Source organism: Podarcis liolepis (genome assembly GCF_965112155.1).
Source record: "Podarcis liolepis genome assembly, chromosome: 11".
In the NCBI taxonomy this organism is placed as follows: domain Eukaryota; kingdom Metazoa; phylum Chordata; class Lepidosauria; order Squamata; family Lacertidae; genus Podarcis; species Podarcis liolepis.
The window spans coordinates 38,035,263-38,055,908 of NC_139565.1; the positions used below are offsets into that span (position 1 = coordinate 38,035,263).

Sequence of the window (20,646 nt, forward strand, 5' to 3'; positions counted from 1 at the left end):
ACCTCTAGAACCTTCTAATTCCAGAAGCAGAGTAAAGAAATAATAGTTTACAAAAGCACCTTGTTTCAGACTTGTTTAAGAACAGCACATTCCAAATGAGGCAGAGAAAATTATACATTTGCCTTGTAAAGGCCATCAGCCAAAGTGGGAAGAAGTAGATTTCCCCACATCTGATCCATTAGTTAACTCAAATCTACCTCAGGTTCTGATTAGCTAATAAAAACCAAAATGTCTCACGGGAAACATACATGCTGCTATTTATAGAGTTGCTTTCGCTGCCGCTGTTTAAAGGAGTATAAAGGAAACAACAAAGAAAATTAAATGAGTAACAAGCTTTCTAATTTGAAAACAGTTTGAATTAACTACATTGTTTAATTGGATGCTTTAATTTCCATGCATCCATTCAAAGTTTCAACAAGTACATTGGCCTCACATCGATACCTATCGCCTCAAGCAATAATAGTGAACTTCCCAGAGAGGTATTCTAATACTAGTAACACAAGTGCATGTAGAAACATGTATTAATTGGTATTTAATGTCAGTTACTTTGAAACTGTGAAGGAAGTATGTTGTTATCTCTATGGTTTATTGATATACTGATTTTCAGCTCAAAGGTGAGGCAGTCTCTGACTTAATACATATTAGGAAGTGTAATTATTGGTACAAAATTAAAATGGGTGAAGATAGGCTCTAGCTTTGGGTAATTTCTCATTTTAAAATGTTCAAATTTATGACAGGAGTATGGAATTCACTTGGAAATGTAAGGTACAGAAACAAGAGTTGACACAGTTGCCCTTTCTTCTTCAAGTATGGGTCAGAAAGAGCGAAACATTAGCAGCATCAATATGAAAACTGTCATATCCCAAGAAAATAGAATACCAGAAAGCTTTTACCTAACACTATTTAGAGCCCTTAATAAAAGATGTGGACTATTGGAGCATGAAAGAAAAATTAAGCTCTTGTTATAAGCTACTAATCAGTATGTAACTGGAAAGGGCACCTCCTGCAGTATAGGCCTCAAGCCTCAGGAAAATAAATGTTTGGAATCCATTTCCCAAAACTGTAGTGGAGATTAGTGAGTTTTCAGAATATAAATTCATTTTGACATATATCACTATGCTTATTTTATTTTTTAAATGTTAAATTCTTAGTTTTTTTAAAAAAAAATCTGTTTAATGTATATTTTATCTGGAGTTTTAAATATATTTTACTTTCATATGCACTTTAAATATATTCTATTTTGTTCTTTTTTTGATATGGTCTATGACCAATACAACAGTATTCTGTTTTATTCTATATTAGTTTAATAAATTACACAGACTTAGTTTATCTCCCATCTAGCCTCTGCAGGTTAATCTCCCACCCCATGTCAGCAAAAACTCCTACTCTTTACTGCTCTATAACTCCAATAGGATCTGTAGATTTCCCTTCCGGGTTGCCAGAATTTGTTTTTCTCTTTGAACAGGAGACCCTCATTGCCACAGAACAGAAACTGCTTTTGAAAGTCCTCCAGTGATGCTAGGAGCCAAAGTTATGTGGATCTAGTTGTCCAGTTTTATTTTTGTTTTAACATATTTGTACAAGACAGCTCACCACAAAGGAATGGGTCTTTCCCGCAAGTCTCCACTTGTTAGGGTTCTAATCTTGTTTTAAATGCATTTGTCATTTTTGTGTTTTTAACCATTTTAAATTATTTTATGTGTAAATCAACTTGTGACAGTGGTTTAAAGGTAAAGGGACCCCTGACCATTCGGTCCAGTCGTGACCGACTCTGGGGTTGCGGTGCTCATCTCGCTTTATTGGCCGAGGGACTCGGTGTACAGCTTCCGGGTCATGTGGCCAGCATGACTAAGCCGCTTCTGGCGAACCAGAGCAGCGCACAGAAACACCATTTACCTTCCCGCCAGAGTAGTACCTATTTATCTACTTGCACAATGATGTGCTTTCAAACTGCTATGTTGGCAGGAGTAGGGACCGAGCAACGGGAGCTCACCCCGTCGTGGGGATTTGAACCGCCAACCTTCCGATCAGCAAGTCCTAGGCTTTGTGGTTTAACCCACAGCGCCACCCGCGTCCCAAGGACAGTGGTTTAGAAGGTGATGAATAAAGTGTAATAATATAAAATGTACAATTAACATAAAATATCAAAAGCAAATCCTAAACACTCTCTAAAGGAAGAAAGCCAATAAAACTGTAGTACTACATCACCAGCAGGTTCCTGAAAGTGTCACAGATTTGCAACTTCTCTGCCTTAAAAAGTAAGAGTGATAGACATATATGTACTTTGGCAGGGAGCTCATTTTATAGCTTTGAGGCAACCATCTCTTATCTTTCCCCATGACTGTACAGTATTGACTCCACCTTGACAGCAAGATGAAGCTGACAGCAAAACCACCTTTTGCTTCCCTTCCTTAAAGGACACGTCCATATGGGCTATTTATTCACACAAAAATTGGCTGTCCCACACTTTCTACTGCAATTATCCCTTCACATAGCTAGCTGCTAAAGGTCCCATATGAAAAGCAACCGAAAATTGCATTGGAAAGCGTAAGATAACCACTAGCTGCCAGTGCCATTATCTACATTAAAAACAACAACTCCTGAGCACAGTCGTTAGAATTGCTCTCTTAGCACTGGCAGAGGAACAGGGGTACAGAGGGAGCAGACTGCCCCCGGCACCACTATTCCAATAGGGTGCCATTGCGGTGGCCGAGCGCCACACCCCCCAGGGGCACCAGCCACACCCCTGTCTGCTCTCCGCCCCTGGTAGTGGAGCATGCAGCTTCACCACTGTCTGTTAGTAAGAAAGTTGTTAGTCCAAAAGTTGGGTGGTACATTCATTGTTCCTTTTTTATCATAAATGACATATACATATGTGTATAAGTATATTTAATCAGTATAAATATTTAATTAATAGTGTCTCAGAGACTTTTTATGCTGAGAAGTCTATGCAGTTGTTTAAAAATTATATTCAGTAGCAATTTTAATTACTGTTTTGTATTGCTGTGAATGATTTTGTATGTTTTCATACACATGTACATTGTCTTGATATTTTATGGTGGTGATATACAATTTATTTATTAATGTGTGTGTGTGTGTGTGTGTGTGTGTGTGTGTGTGTGTAATTGCTTAGTTAGTTTATTAGCATCTTTCCATGCTCTTGCCTAAAGTAGCCTTGCAGCAGTTAATATATGTATAATATGGACATTACATACAAAGGTTTGCCTTGGTCAAAATTTAGTAAGCATGCTACAGGATCCAGTGGGTATTTGACATGATTTATTGGCCAGAACATTTGCCTGGTGCTGGGCATTTAAATAGTAACCCCTGGTTACTAAAGCATTCCTGATGATGGAACGCAAAATTATATATAGTGCTTGAAATAAAGCACAAAACTAGAATTTAAACACTAATTTGTAACATAATTTGTAACCTGAGATGTAGCACAAAAGAACCTGTGGAGGCCTAGCTGCTGTGCCACAGATGTTCCATTCTCTCTCTCTCTCTCTCTCTCTCTCTCTCTCTCTCTCTCTCTCCTCTCTCCCCCCCCTCTCTCTTTAAAGTAACTACCTAGTCCATTAAGTTCCATAAATATTAATCAGTAAACCTTCCAGTTCCCAATAATCCAGACAACTGACTGCAACACCGTTTGGATGACTGATAAACACTTAAAGACGTTTTTTTAAAAGCTTGGTTACATTTTTTAAAAAATGTTATTCAAGTATACAAAAACCAAAACACCTTTTTAAAAACCTTTGACTATTAAAAATAAAAAATTAAGTAAATTAATTATATAAATTTAATTTATATCCTGCCCATCTGGCTGGGTTCCCCCAGCCTCTCTGGGCTGCTTACAACATATAAAACACAATAATAATAATAATGATAAAAATTTATTATTTATACCCCGCCCATCTGGCTGGGTTTCCCCAGCCACTCTGGGCGGCTTCCAAAAGAATATTAAAATACTGTGATACATCAAACATTAAAAGCTTCCCTAAACAGGGCTGCCTTCAGGTGTCTTCTAAAAGTCTGGTAGTTGTTGTTCTCTTTGACATCTGGTGGGAGGGCGTTCCACAGGGAGGGCGCCACTACCGAGAAGGCCCTCTGCCTGGTTCCCTGTAACTTGGCTTCTCGCAGTGAGGGAACCGGCAGAAGGCCCTCGGTGCTGGACCTCAGTGTCCGGGTAGAACGATGGAGGTGGAGACGCTCCTTCAGGTATACTGGATTGAGGCCATTTAGGGCTTTAAAGGTCAGCACCAACACTTTGAATTGTGCTCAGAAATGTACTGGGAGCCAGTGTAGGTTTTTCAAGACCGGTGTTATATGGTCTCGGCGGCCATTCCCAGTCACCAGTCTGGTTGCTGCATTCCCGGATTAGTTGTAGTTTCTGGGTCACCTTCAAAGAGCGCATTGCAGTAGTCCAAGCGGGAGATAACCAGAGCATGCACCACTCTGGCGAGGCAGTCCGTGGGCAGATAGGGTCTCAGCCTACGTACCAGATGGAGCTGGTACACAGCTGCCCTGGACACGGATTTAACCTGTGCCTCCATGGACAGCTGTGAGTCCAAAATGACTCCCAGGCTGCGCATCTGGTCCTTCAGGGGCACAGTTACCCCGTTCAGGACCAGGGAATCCTCCACACCTGCCCGCCTCCTGTCCCCCAGAAACAGTACTTCTGTCTTGTCAGGATTCAATCTCAACAAAACATCAAACACTCAAAAACAAGATATCCTATACAAGCAACAAACCAACCAATACAGCAATAAAAACCAATAACAATAATAACAACAATAAACAATTTACAGTTATACCCAAATTAACCACCAACCCCAACTAAATATTTAACCAACACCAATCTGACAAAAATGAAATGGAGGATCCAAAATTAGAACAGTTTAAAACATTTTAGCCAGGTACCCCTACCGAAGAGTTGTTCCAACAATGTCCCTCCAGCCTCCCAGGAGCCTTTTAGCTGATCAGAGTGAATCTGGGTCCCATCCCCTAGGCCAGGTGGAAATGGGTCTTGCAGCAGGGAGCAGACTTTCTTCCAGCAGCAATCACAGGTTTTGCTGCTTTGTGTCTTTACATCAAACTATATACAACTATTAAAATTATATGATAAATCTGTTTTTGCAAAATTGTAATGCCCAATGGTAAAATCCTGTTAGTCAGAATGTAAATGATAAATAAATTGTTGATCCAATGGTTGGAATAAGGGGATGCACCAAATGCAGGAGCCAAAGGGGAAGGAGTTCTCAAAGATGCATAGAGACTACTTATTGCCCAATGAGCTTTGAGTAGTGAAACTTTTATTCAGAGGTGCTTCAGATGCAAGTCTTTCAAAAAGAACCCAAAATTGTATTCCATTGAATTTAGGATATGACTTTGCAAGCAAACTTTAAAAAATGTATCAGAATGTATGGAGTACCATAATGACATCCAATCTCAGAGTTACAGACGTTAATTGAAAGCCTTCATATGCATTAATTTATCAGCATAACCATTTCAAAACATAAAAGGCTGATATAGAATTGATTTTCTTCGCATAATGTTGTGCTCTCACGTCACTAGGACACCCATAGATCGAAGCTGGAATGCATGGATGAACTACTTATGTAGGTGATGGGGTACACTGAAAATCTAAAACTGCCCTTGATATAATTCAAAAACTCTGAAACTCTGGTAGATTGTAGCAGAGGAATGTGGAGAAAATGTTGCTGTTGTTCGTTATTATCTAGCCATTGCAAAACCTGCATTGCAAATATAACTCACAGAAGCACCAGTTTATGACAATATTTTAATTTGCTTTGGCCCATTTCATATTCAAATGGCATACTTTAGTTCACTTGGTTATTTTTTAGAGCCTTCAGGAGCTGGGAATATATTGTGTGCATCAGGAGTCTTGGCACCAGGCTCCACTAATGGATTCATGTCTGGAAAACACTTCAAGCGCTACAAAAGAATCCACATATTGTTAGCAATAGCCATGCAAATTTTGCATTTTTGAAGTTTTGTACATTGTAATGGTCCCATTTCAATAGAATTTATGAACCTTCCAAAACTGATTGCTGAGCAGCCTAATCAACACACATTATGTGAAATGTTTATAAAACAACACTCCAGAGCTCTAATGGATAAGTATTATGTATTCAAGAAATTGCAATCATCATCATGGATCAACTTCAAAATACCAGATGACACATATTGACATGGCTGGACTTTTACCGATTCTTTGATAGATCTTGCCGTACAAACGATGTTGACCTTTTCATCTTTGCTCTTGGCAAAATTCATTCAATATTTGTTGCTCCTTACCACCCACATTTATTTTGCTGTTTGGTTGACTTAACTGTAGAAGACACTGCAAACAAGGTTGCAGTGTCACAACAGGGAGGCAATCATGCATTTATTCACATGTGCTGCAAAGAGGAGGATGGTGATATGCATTTCAGTCAATATGCCTTTTAGTTGCCCATTATAAATGGCAAGGCTATTCAATGTGCGATGGTGCTTGCAAAGAGTAGTGGTGTGTGAACATCTCCATCATCAGCATCCAGCATGCCTTGAAACCCATTTGGGCAATTTGACCATTTCCTTCGAGTGCTTTTAAAACCACAGTGTTTTGTTCAAGCATTTTAGAGGAAGATCTGAAATAAATATATGGTGCTTCAGCTCCCTTCCCTGCCCGAGTGTCTGCAAGGGAACAGGAGAAACAATTGTTCTGGATGAGCCATAATCCTTGGATTTCCAATTAAAGAAGAAAAAAGAACAAGTCTCAATTTGTTGTATGCTCCAAGTTTCAAGGGGGAAGATGTTGGTACAATTCTGCCTATTTATTTTGTAAGAAACTAGCCTACTCCTGTCTTTCAGAGCTAGCTAATTACCATAGACAGAAATAAAGTTAGAGTGCTACATCTATTGTCTGGAGAAGGAACTTGCTGGTTTATTTTTAAGCCATTTGCTGCTCTTCTGGGGTGGAGAAGTGACTGCTTCCACATAGTAAACAAGTCAGAAATCTAGGATTTTTGTGATTAGGCAGCAGTGTGTCTACCAGAAAGCAAAAGATAGCAGTAAAGACAAAGAGTTCATGATCTTTCTAACTCAGATCTTATTTCATACCAAAAAAAATGTGACACAGCCCATTTGATTACACTGTAAATGGCAATGGATACAAAGCTGGTCATTATATTGCAGAGGGCAGAGCTGTGGCTAAAGAAGCATTTGATACACCAGCCCTTTCTTGCTGTAGAAGCAGTAACAAATTCTATGATAATTCATGATTTCAGTAGGTTTGATTTTGACAGAGTTAAAATAATCTGTGTGTGGCATTTCAGGGCTTTCCCTTTACAGTATGCAGAGAGGAAAGGCAATCTGGCCACGTGAGATCTCCTACTGCATTACCAGCTCACTTTGTTTCCTCACTGTGCACCGAGAATGAACATCTGGAGGAAGAGAAAGCTGTGCAATCCAGGTTCCTGATTGGGGGGAGAGATTTCAAGGGTGCTTGCAAATCACCTGCTTATTGAGCATGCATCCGGATTTGTTTGAGGGGAGGTTAGATGACGTTGTGACAGAGCAAGTGTTATCCCACACTTTCCAGTGCATTTTCCATCCCTTTCCTTATCACAAAAGCTCAGTCTTTTGGGGTAGTGAGTTTCTGTCACAAGAATTCCCAATCAACTATAACTGCACATCCTGAATTCGCCAATATGTGATTGACTCCCACTCAAAAATAGCAACAGTAAAAGCTTTAATGCCCAAATATGACTATTCAGGTGTTCAAAGAACATAAAGTGCAGAGTAGTTTAGCAGTTAAATCTTTCTTCCAAGGGAACTCTTCCAAGGGAACTCTTGATTACACAGGGTTCTAAATCCCACAGAAAGCCCAAGTGTGCAAGGCAAGTTCCCTGCTTCAGACCTTCCAGAACTTAGTTTCCATCCCCCCACCCCCCACCCAATGAAGCCACTCTGGCAAGCACTTAGCAGCAGTCCTCTTAAACTTTGCAGCTGCTTCCTCCTCCTTTCTAGTTTTAGGCTCTGTTTGGAATCATCTTCTGTGTTGTGGGTCATGCTGACGTATCATTTGGACTAATAGTGTAAGAAGTTGCAGTGGATTCCCACCGCCCCCGCTGCAGCAAGTGATAAATGTTTCAATGCTTCAAAATTTGTAACAATAATTATTTTATAAAGAAGAGAGATGTAATGGCCTCAGGATCAGACTCTCCAAGATCAGGAAATAGTGCCATGGATTTCTAGATGATGGGGCAGAGGAGGGAACTATGACTCCAACTAAGTCTCCTTTTCCAGAAGCCTGGAAGTTGCACTTTCATCGTCCAACAAAATCTGAGCAATGTGCCTGGGCCATCTCTTAACAATGCCCCTGGTGTAGAGAGCGAGCGTCTGATCTAAAAGACTCTCCAGTGTGTGCCTGATACAAGTTTAACAATAGGATTGTTATACACACCCCAATCTCTGAGTGGTGTGATTTTTTTCGGGGGGGGGGGAGGTGCACCATGTTCCTGGTTATACATGGTTTTATTTATACATATAAACTGACTGAGCATAATATGGATGAGTTCACAGCATTAGCACTCCAGCAGATCTTGCTCCCCCACTGGATTTTGGGTGGGAGGTTCCAAAACCATAGCTCTGGACCAACGTCATAGCCAAGTGGGGATTTGAACCCTGGTCTCCCAGGTCTTAGCCCAACACTCTAACCACCATTCCACACTGAGCATTTTTGTACATTCACCAATTATATCATCTCCAGATGACATTGTCTCCCACTGCAAGAGTTACTCAATGAGTTTTGACTACAGTGGTAACTCGGATTACATTTTGACTACAGTGGTAACTCGGATTACACTTCAGGTTACATATGCTTCACGTTACAGATTCCGCTAACCCATAAATAGTGCTTCAGGTTAAGAACTTTGCTTCAGGATGAGAACAGAAATCATGCTCCGGCGGCACAGCGGTAGCAGGAGGCCCCATTAGCTAAAGTGGTGCTTCAGGTTAAGAACAGTTTCAGGTTAAGAACGGACCCTTGGAATGAATTAAGTACTTAACCCGAGGTACCACTGTATATGTGATTTTGGCTTTAGGTGTGATCCCCAGAATGTAAACCCCTGTGTAAGTTGAAATCAGTTAGACTTTTGAGTAGACATACATAGTAGTGCAGTTAGATTTTCTTTTGCCAAAGGCACAGCTGTACTCTCTAGGCACACAACATACAAATTGTGATGAAAATAATACAGAATTGGAATGGTGTTTGTAAGAATCTCAGACTGTGGGTGTATTCCTGTAGTTCAAGAACTATAGCTAATCTCTGTTCCCAGCTATGCTTTTGTTAACTATGTTTTAAGGGGTGGAAACCTCACGTAGACTTGGTGTTTTCTGCTAGGTTCACGGAAGGACATATCTCAGTTTCATTTTTCATTAATTCTAAGCTTTTAGATAGTTCTCATCCCCCAGTGATCTGAAAACCTTATTTTAGAAAATAGTAGAATCAAGGAAAAACATTGTATAAGCTGAATTCATTATAATGCACAACTGCTGGGGCACACTTTTTATATAAAGTGGTTTAGTATACTCTTTGTAGGCATTTACCTCACGTGAAAGTTTCTATGTTTGTCCAAATATCAAATGATGGTTGTGTTTCAGTTCTTGATTTTTTACAGAAAGTGTAAATTATGTATCGTATTTTTCCATGTATAAGACTTGGGTTTTTTACCAAAAAATTGGTTTAAAATTGGGGCTCGTCTTATACACGGGTAGGGCTAAGGGGTGTTTTCTTAATTTGGAGTCCCCAGAAATAGGGGGGTGTCTTATACATTGGAGCATCTTATACACGGAAAAATACAGTATGTTCCCTTTAAAAGGCAAACTGAATTTAATTTCTCCCAGGGAATGATGGCAAGTCACCAACCGAAGCCACTGATGCTGCAGCACTCAAGTGGCCATAACAGACATTATGGGATCGTGACATATTAGGTGGCGAAGCTTCCTGAGAGCTTCAGCTTTCAGCAAACTGCCCATTAGTATTACAACTGCCTGATGGTTCTGACCCCTGGCTCCAGGCCTGGCTTTAATAAATGGTTGTTACTCTAGGAATAACAGTGGATCTGTTACTTTTTATTCTCTCCATTTCTGATATTCATGCATGGGTGCCGATGTTTATGTAGCCAAAATGGCACCATCTACACAAAAGAGGGTGGTATCAACAGGCTCAATAAAACTTCAGGATTTTCAGAGATGCCACAAATATTTAGGGGTGAACCCTCCCCTCATAAAACCTACAAAGGGTGCTCAGGCCACAGAATGCTGAGCAAGATTTGGGTGGAAGATGGCATAGAGTATGGCTGTCAGGCACACTAAAGAAGAACACTCCACACTGCTACATTTTGTTGCCGCTTCCACTTCTGGCTACTGCTTGCAATAGCTATAACACCTGCTGTGCTGTCTTAACTAAAGCTTATAACTCAAGATACAGAGTTTGTGTCCATATAAGGATTAAAATTACAAATCAGTCATTAAAGCTTTTTGGCATAAGGCAGATTTAAAAAAAAAAACAAGACTGGTAATAATGAACAAAGACCTACAGAACCATGTGTCAAGGAAATTTAAATATAATAGTATGAACAGCATGTTTGGAGTAATTAAACATTGGTTAATGAATTTAATAATTCAGAGCTCTTATATAAAGCTGATCAATAAAGGGGGTAATTAAACCCATAGCATATTGCATATATTAAGAGTTCCTGTTATGGTTGCCATAGAAACCTTAACTTTTGAGTTCTCTTCCATTTGCAGGTTTAAATTTTTAGCCTCAGTGTTGCATTAACATACTATTTTTTTGCATTGAATAAATTTGCCAATAGAGGATTATTAAGGAGCTTGACGTTTCTAAAGTGTCTAACCCTGTAGTTAATCTGCACATCAACATTTTAAATCACAAAAGTATTAATACTCAGCTCACAGAACATTCAAGATGTTCTGCCTTTGATGTGCTTATGCAAAGTTGGTCGCCATTTTAAGGCTTCAGTTGCACCAGCTTCCCGAAAAAGCTTCCCCCTTTCCAACTACATGTGTGTTAGGAAAAGGTGCAAACTTAAAATCACCAGAGCTAAAGGTAGGTGGGGTGGGTAGGTGAATGAATAATCATGGACTACAAAAAACACACCCTGCAATACAAGAAATCCATGCACATTTTATTAGCCCCATCCTCCAGAGCAGGGTTGCCAACCTGGTGCCCTCCAGGTGTCGTCACACTTCAGCTCCCATCAGCATTAGCCAGCAGGGGAACACATTTGCTATTCCTAATCTAAACTAATATCCTGGACCAAAACCCAAGTGTTCTTTATGACTGAGGAATCCTCAGCAATATCAATGGGTTTGGGGAAATAGGATCTTATTGACAGGAGAAGGGCCTCGAAACTAGGGGTTCCTTGGCCCTGTCATACCTTCTAGCACTGATCCAAGAAGGGCTAAATTGAACCTTAGATACCTGACTCTGCCACTAATGAACCCCTGCCAATTATCAAGGAGGTGCAGCTAGGACCCCTGCTCAGTTCCAGTAGGGATACCATGTCTCTGAGGGTCAGCAGGCGAATCAACCAGATGTGCCTGAGACAGCATGGTAGAGGCTGTGCAGAGAAGTGCCCAGGCAGACTGTCTATTTAAGGAAAACTTTCAGGAGATCCAATCTGCTGGGTGCAAGGCCAGACTTTTGCAGAGGTTTCAATGTGATCCAGTTCTTTGAAGACTTGCAGCATCAACCTTTAAATGAACGCTTAGGGGAACTGAAGACAACAGTAAAGTAATGCTAGTCTGATCTTTAGTCTGATCTTATATTGTGTGTGATATGCACAGAAGGATACTGAAAGTCACATTCCAATTTTCGCCTATTAATTTTTTAGGCTTTAAAATAAAGTTAAGATGTCATTTAGAAGCTTTGTTATTTTCTTGTCGGGCTCTGTTATTGCCCTGTTTCTTAAAAGTCCATTTTAGAATTGCATTTTTGGTACTATTAAAGGCCTATATTGCCTTTTCAGAGGGATGTTTTTTCACTGGAAAAGAAAATTTCTTTTACTGCTAGCTAAGCTGATCTTTTGGCTTTCTTCCCAGAATGAACTTCAAAGTACTTCATATGGGTATTATATTTTGAAAACTACAATTTTCTCTGTGGAAACTGAACGAAATTAAACCCAATTAATGTAATTTATGTCTGTGCTGCCAGAATAGAGTATTCAATACGTTTGGTTTACTAGGTCATATTGGTCCCTCTGATATATCATATAAATTAAATTATATGCAAAAATATAAAAAAAAGTCTTGTTGCAAACTGGCAACAAGAAAGAAGGGTCATGTTCGGGCTATGCACATTTACTTGGGAGTAAGCCCCATCAAACCTTAATGCAGTGCCATTTGAATGTAAGTGCAGCCCTGCTGGATCAGAACACAGGTTCATCTCAGCCAGGATTCTCTTACCAACAGCAGCTATCCAGGTGGTTCCCAGAAGCCAACATTAAGGTTATAAAGCTAATAGCCTTCCTCCATTCCTCACCATGAGCCACTAACATTGAGCTACGGTTACAGTTTCTCTGAACCTGGAGATTCCATTTAGTCAACATGGCTAAGAGTAGTCAATTGACTGATCCTCCATGAATTTGTCTAATCCCAAAGCCATGTAAGTCAGTGACCCTCACCATATCTTAGGGCAATGAACTACGCATCGTGTGAATAAGTTGTTTTCTTTTGTCTGTCCTTAATTGATATCAAGTCAATTATATGTCCCCAAGTTCTATCACAAAAAAATACCTCCATCTGCTTTTCCAACACCATGCATAATTTTAAAAAACTATTATCATATCTCCCCCACCTTAACTGTCCCTTTTCTGAGTTAAAGGTGACTACATAAGGTGCTCCAACCCCTTATTTTCATTTCTCACTGTAATATCTCTTTTTGAAATGGAATGACTAGAACTGTACACACTATTCCACACCAATAATGTGATACTGGTTGTTTTACTCCATCCCTTTTCTAATAAATACTGTGTGACTACTGCTGTGCAATGAGTTGACCATTTCATTGAACTGTCCACTGTGATCCCAAGATAGCTTCCTATTTAGTTAACAGCCAGTTCAGATTTTATCACTGTGAAGTTGGGATTCTTTTTTGCCCCAATATGCATTGCATTGTATTTATTTATGCTGAACACTTGATTTGGCTGCTGTCCCAGAAGGAAGGCTGAATCTTCAACCATTTTGTTGTTGCTTTTGGCAGAAAGGATAAAAAGGACCTTGTTATTGCCAGTTCAGCCTGGAAATAAGTAGGTATTGTGTACCATAGTTAACTTGCAACAGCTACGTACTTATTACCTTTTATATCCTGACTTGGCAATGTAGTTGGCCAGGCCTTTGTAATAAATATTCAAGGCAGCTAGCAAAACAACCCCCCCCACACACAAAAAAACCCTGAAAGCAATACAGAATACAGTGGTGCCTCGCAAGACAAAATTAATCCGTTCCGCGAGTCTCTTCGTCTTGCGGTTTTTTCGTCTTGCGAAGCACGGCTATTAGCGGCTTAGCAGCTTAGCGGCTATTAACGGCTTAGCGGCTTTAAGAAAAAGGAAACAAACTCGCAAGAACTCGCAAGACGTTTCGTCTTGCGAAGCAAGCCCATAGGGAAATTCGTCTTGCGGAACGACTCAAAAAACGGAAAACTCTTTTGTCTTGCGCGTTTTTCGTCTTGCGAGGCATTCGTCTTGCAAGGTACCACTGTAATAAAAACAGTGAATATATTAGTAAAACTACAGAGCAATCTACAACTAAAAGACAATAGCATCATAAAAGACAGCTTAAAGATGGAACTCTGCAAAGGCATTATTCAAGGAAGCAATACCAGGAAAAAAACCCTATAGAACAAATATGTGCAGCCAATCATATACAGAAATTAGGGGAATATACCACAATCTCTCACAAGACTGTTAGTCAAAAATGCAAACATAAACTGGAATTTTAAGAAACACATTATAAGTGCTATGGATTTTGCTGTTCTCTGAATTTCTGTGAATAGGACTGTTTCTGTGTTTTTGCTTTTTGATACTAGATGTCTTGGAATTGACAAAGGAGTGTGAATAGCCCAGAACAGGTGATGTATACTCATGGAAAGATGTGTCCCTATGGAAGGAAGTTAAGGTTAGAAGATGACTTCTTGATACATAACCACTGGGATATTCAGAAAAGGGATTAGGGGGCATACACTTCCAAACTCTATAGAAGGATGGTGTAATCTAGTTCTGTGTCACTGTGCAAAGGCACAAGAGCCAAGACTGCAGTTTTGGTAGTTAAGAGAGTTTTGGGGGCTCGGCAAGCTAACAGTACCAGGGAGTGAGGGAGGGACACCCTTTAGAGATTAAAGACTACCTGCTTCTCCCCACCTGTAATTGATGTCTATGCACATTATACAGCCGATTTATTCATCTATCTTATTTCACCTTTACATTTTAAGTATCCAAAGCAGTGTACATCATCAGTCGCAATGTAAAACGTTTGAAGAAGTCAGAAGCTAGCAAACAAGAAGCATAGCTGGTAAAATACACTCTCTGAGAAGTTATTGGCTGTTATGGCCCCTTAGTTGAGGAGAAACCCTAATAATTCAGAGGGACTTACTTCGAAGTAAATATGTATTGGGCTGGCTCAAGGCAGTCGTGCTCAAAGCAGCCCCCCTGACATTAATGGGACATGTAGTTTTAATTCCATTGCTTTCAGCGGGTCTACTCTACACTTGTATTTTACTGTTCTGTTGGAAGCCGCCCAGAGTGGCTGGGGAAACCCAGCCAGATGGGCGGGGTATAAATAATAAATTATTATTATTGTTATTACTTGACTGGATTCGCCTTCGTGTTTCTTAACCAAGCTGAGGAATTTTAGCATGCAAAATGGGTGAATCTTCCGCGAGGCTAACTCTCCCGCTGCCTTTTAAGGAGAAACCCTCACACACATAACTGGATAACATGTTCTTTTCAATACCATGCCTTTCCATTTAATTCTGAAATAAAGCCTCACTCTCCCGGAAGCACCCCGGATCACGTCGAGTTCTCAACCCTCGCCTGGCGCTAAGCAATACCAAGCCAACTCCAGGCGGTTAGTCGCGCTTAAACCCGGCTGCGGCGCATGCGCAGAGTGGGACCGGAGCCACTACTATGGAGAGGGACGCCGCGGAGCGGAGAGAGCGGCGACGGAAGAGCGCTCGCGACGTCTTCGAACACCTTCGCTCCCGCTCTGGCTGGTTCTGGATCCGGGGCAGAACGAGGCCTCAGCCATAGAGATGGCCAGGTGCAAGCGGTTCCGGGTTACTTCCGGAAGATCCCGCCTCTCCCTTCCCTTTCTCTCTAGAGAGGAGGAAGGGAAGAAAACAGAGCCGAGTTCGCTGGCTTCGGAGCGCGCTGGGCCTTGCCCAGTCAGCTGCTTCTCCCGCACCGGAGTAAGTTGAAGGAACGAATACCATTCGGGGGGCCGAGACTTTTTTGGGGGGGCGGTTTCTACGTGGCCGTTCTCCCGTTTCCCCCTCAAGATTCTCGCTTGGAAGCGAGCGGGGCGCCAGACCCGGCGGGTGTGTGAGGGAAGGGAGGGGTCGTTTCTCAGATACTCGAGGTGCTGGGGGGAGCGGAGCGGCTGGGCCTGAGGTACTTGTTCATGGGGGGTGGGGGTGTTAGAAACTCTGGGGAGTGGCAGGGTGGTAGACTTGAGGGAGGCTCCCGGCGGTCGCGAGTGCCTTGCGGGGGTTCTGGAGGGGCTCGAAGGCCTGGCAGATGCTCCGGGTACGGATTGCCGATAAGGAACAACAGCCCTTGTGACGTCAGTGGTGTTGGGGGGAGGCGGATTGCTGCTCTGGTAGCTTAGCGGCCACCAGAAAGTTGCCTCGCCAGCGCCGGCGATGCCCGCGTGGACTAGCGTGTGCTGCCAAATCCTTCGAACGGAGCTGTCTGCAACACAGGCAGAAAGCTTCTTCCCAAGGCCGCGCTGGATGGTTGCTCGGTTTCATTAAAAAATAAAATAGAATGTGAAGGTTTCATTCTGTATCTGGTGGGCCACTTACGACAGGCAAGGTTCTACCCGAGAGCAAGCCCATTCACGATTACTGTACTGGGGAAATGCTTTATCCGTGGGGCATGGTCTGCGCACAGTGGTGGGGATGTTTTAAGGTTTTAAGATTGGCCTTCTTGGAAAAATTATGTAGCAAGCTATCTTGGAAGGGAACACACAGATGCTTATATGTACGCTGGTACTAGTAGCCTAAAACGAGGACACCGTTAAGGTAGGCATATGGAGATCGGTGAAATCAGTGGGGCATGTTTATTGTTTAATGTGGTTAGGTATGGAAATGACAGGGAATCGTAGCTTTGCTGGATCAGAACAAACAGGTAGCATCATGTTTCCAACCACAGTGGTTAGCCAGATGCCTGTAGGAATCCCTGTAGGGCAGAGTCATTTAAAAAATGTAGAAATTTTTCCTTTTTATCATGTTAGGGTAATTGAAGTTGCCCATTACTATGCTTTCTTCATCCGATACCTTTTTTACTTCATTCCTTATCTCCAGATCACTCTTGAGTGCTTTGAACAGGGAGATGATAATTTGTGCCCTGTATTATATTGCTTTTGGGCCCTGATTTAAACATATAGGAGAACAAGCCTTGTTGAAGATGAATCAAAATGGGAGGTTACCTGCGGACAGTAACTCCTACACCAGCAGCCTTTTGGGGTTTGAGTAGGGGTGATCTAAGAAGAGAAGAGGAGGAGGAGTTTGGATTTGATATCCCGCTTTATCACTAACCCAGTTCATCTTGAAAGGCTCCTGAATAAATGGGAACTTCTCACAGTGGAGGCTAAAAAATCCATACTAGAACTGGTAATGTTTAACTTTTTCATAAGTGATCTGGAGTAATGGATGAGCAGACGACACCAAGTTGTTCACGAACACGAGGAAATTTCTAAGAAGTCTAATAAGGTGAATGAGCAACAAAATAGCAAATAACGTTTAGTTATGAATAAATTTGTGCCTATTAGCGCAAAGGACGCGGGTGGTGCTGTGGGTAAAAGCCTCAGCGCCTAGGGCTTGCCGATCAAAAGGTCGGTGGTTCGAATCCCCGTGGCGGGGTGCGCTCCCGTTGCTCGGTCCCAGCGCCTGCCAACCTAGCAATTCGAAAGCACCCCCGGGTGCAAGTAGATAAATAGGGACCGCTTACTGACGGGAAGGTAAACGGTGTTTCCGTGTGCTGCGCTGGCTCGCCAGATGCAGCTTTGTCACGCTGGCCACGTGACCCAGAAGTGTTTCCGGACAGCGCTGGCCCCCGGCCTCTTAAGTGAGATGGGTGCACAACCCTAAAGTCTATAAAGACTGGCCCGTTATGGGCAGGGATACATTTACCTTTATTAGCGCAAAAAGACTTAACCATGTTCACATACATACTGACTTTCTCTGAACTGCTAGCAGCTGGTCACCTGGTAAAATTGAGTGGCAGTAGATTGAGGATGAGCAAAATAACATTTTACCGGTATTTCCCATCACACATAATTGTGTGTGAAAAATTGCCACAAGTTTAGATGGCTTTAAAGGGGGATTAGACAGATTCATGAAGGACAACTCTATTAATGGTTCTTAACCATAATGGCGAAATGGGACCTGCTGTCTTGTGGGCTCTGCTTATGCAAATATAGACAGATTGACTAGTGGAAAAGTGGGTCTTAGACTCAGATCTGTAGAGTTAGAAGGGGCCAACAGGGTTATCTAGTTAAGTCTCCTGCAATGCAGGAATATTTTGCCCAATGTGGGGCATGTATCCAAGACTTGTGATAGTGACAGTCTTGTGCAACTGGATTCAGCATATTCTTTTATTTATAAAATTTGGAGGCTTCATTGGATTCTATACAAGTTTAATTTTTGAAGGGAAAAACTCCACTTGGACCGTTGTTTGGCACATTATTTTATTGGCATATTGTTTTATTAAGTTGGAAGGTGTCCTTAGAATCTATAGAAGTTTTAAATTCTGAAGGGAAAAGAATGAATTTACTCTTATACAACAGTTGGCTCCTACTCCTTGTTCAAAAGTGGGATCTTGTTTATAGAGGAAAACAAAAATATTTCTAACATTATTTTCATGATTGATTAGTCTTTATTTGCTTGTAGAGTTGTTGTGGGTTCTGTTTATGAACATTGGGCATTTCAAGGTAACGTATCTGGTCTGCTTAGGCCTTAACCCCCCCCCCTTTTAAAGATCATGAATTGGAAATATTAAGAGTGCCTACCTTGCTTTCCCAATTCATCTGGAAAATAATAAATACTAATTTTGATGTGTCTGTGCTTGTGAATATTTAAGGAAAATTATGTTGTAACAACATGTTATTGCCAAAAATTACTTGGAAGTTATCAGCTTGTAGTAATGGCTAATATACGTAAACCTTATGACTTACTTTAGTTGCCTGATTTCAGGTGTTTTTTTTTAAATAATAGGTAGAAGAATACATGTTTACTTTCAGCATAGAAGAGCATGTTCCCAAATTCTTCCAACTTGGGTCATCCACCCTTCCCACTAGAACATCAACAATACAACTTCTTCATTAATCTTCCAGTGAACATACCTCCTGTTCTTTTTCACCAGCAATTCCAGAGTACAACGTAAGTATGGTAGAATTTTAATCTGAAATTTGCTGCTAGAAGCAAATTTTAGATTTTTAAAAAGCCTACTTGCAGTGTTAACATTATCACATAAACAACCACAGAGAAGCAATTTAAAGCTTTAGGTTTGCAGTGAAAATAAAGTTTGAGTAATAAACTTGAGTAGTTTGTATTTCATCACAGTACTGAATGGTAGCATGCATGTTCACTTTATTACTTAAGTAATTACTGTATGAATGTTTAAATTTAAATTCAAAACACTGACCTGAATAATCATACTGCATTTTAATCTTCCTAGAACTCCAGTAAGTGGTAATCTACTGACCATCCCACCTGTTTCACCTCCACCTTTTGCCTATAGAAATGGCAGCCCAGTGCATACATCTGCTGCACCTGCAGCATTCCGAGGCAGAAAGTAAGTGCATTCTGTGGTTCTCTTCCATGTTATGTTCCCTTAGAATAAAGCACTATAAAATAATATAAATATAATACTGAAGTGGCCCCCTATTAAAGGTGTTACTCTTTGAGACTTTTTATGCCACTTTGCCCACATTTTGTTTATTATGATGCCTATCTTGTTTATTATGATGCCTGTCTTGTTAGATGCTGACACACTCTCAAAATGGGAAGTTTGGAGTCATTTCCCACCCAGCTGTATTTCTCCACTGTTCTCAAGGGTGCATATTGCTATGTGTTTGTGACACTGTTCATGCGTTTTTTTTCTATTTGCAACCACAGAAAAGCTAGGGAGTGACTATTCCCTTCCCATACCCACAAGGGAAAATGGCTGTGAACACATCTGTTGTAGCTTTGGTAACTTTACTGAAAACAATGGAGTCATACAATATGCAGATAAACAGAGGAGACCCTGGCATTTTTTAGGTGTTGATCCCTGAATCTTTACTGGTATTTTCCAAGTTAATAATATTTTTAAGACCACCAGAAGCAGTATGCTGGACTGGATAGGCTTTTGGTCTGGTCTGGAAGGGCTGCTCTTATGAAAATGTGTGAACCAGTTTTACTGCTGGACTGATAAGGGTGAAGAGTGTGAGGAATAAGAACTGGCTAGTAGACTGGATCCTGAGTCGTCATCGTCCCCCATGGACTACTTCCTCTTCCTTCCCACTTTTATCACAGGGCACACATTGCACACAACTTCTCACTGTAGCACTCTCTTCAGATTCAAAACTGCTCTCTTGAATAGGAAGTATTTCAGAATGAGAACTGTATTTGCTGTGCATAAGAATGGCTTGGCAATTTGATTTAGCATTGTCTTTCTATGGGACACAAATTGAGCACTTACACATTCATTTGAGACTTTATTTGCATCATATCAAAGTTGGGCATTCCTCTTTAAAAATAATACACAGTCTTGCTAGAATATTCACAGTGATTAATTGGTAGCATTGACAGTTCAGTCCCCCGTCCCCCCGCTTGCATATTTAAGCACTGAAACTGGAATAGTCAAACCCCTCTTACATTTTTAGGAGGCTGAAAGAGCAGGATGTTCCTTATCAAGTGAAGCGCCAGCGATTTCATTCACCTCATCATGAATCTGCTTCAGCTAACCAAGTAGTGCCTTTACCAGAAGATCACAGGCGGTCATTCCCTGGATCAATTCCTTCGCCATTATTTCCAGCACATTACATCTCTGATTTGACGGGATGTGTGCCACCCTTACAAGAAGCTTCATTTCCTGACCTTATAGAAACTGCACTCCCTGTGGCCAAAGATAAGGTAAAATTGAGAACGGGTGCTCTTTTCCTTTCTATAAAGTTTTCTGTGCAAGACAGTGGCTCCCAAATCCTGGGCTGCAAGAGGAGCTGAAGGGTATCTTAAAGAGCCAATGTGTTGGAAACATTTACACTGAGTCTTAGAGCAAGGATGTCTCTTTGAGCAAGTATAGATTTCCACTCCTGCCGTCAGTCAATATAGAACCAGTAACACCATTCCCAAGGGAGGGA

At 41.2% G+C, this 20,646-nt stretch overlaps 1 protein-coding gene across 3 annotated transcripts in view; it reads left to right on the top strand.

The window, feature by feature from the left end:
- The first annotated feature begins 15,191 nt into the window (after positions 1-15,191).
- TENT2 (terminal nucleotidyltransferase 2) overlaps positions 15,192-20,646 on the top strand; it is a 34,951-nt gene continuing 29,496 nt past the window's right edge. The window contains exons 1-4 of one of the 3 annotated variants that reach the window (XM_083465363.1): positions 15,192-15,490; positions 18,518-18,682; positions 18,981-19,097; positions 20,170-20,419. In XM_083465363.1, the coding sequence (XP_083321489.1) occupies positions 18,555-18,682; positions 18,981-19,097; positions 20,170-20,419 (495 nt within the window). In that variant the 5' untranslated portion in view covers positions 15,192-15,490; positions 18,518-18,554. Of the gene's footprint in view, positions 15,491-15,937; positions 16,116-16,301; positions 16,325-18,517; positions 18,683-18,980; positions 19,098-20,169; positions 20,420-20,646 lie in introns of those variants that run through there. The other 2 variants (XM_083465364.1, XM_083465365.1) reach the window with 2 other exon arrangements.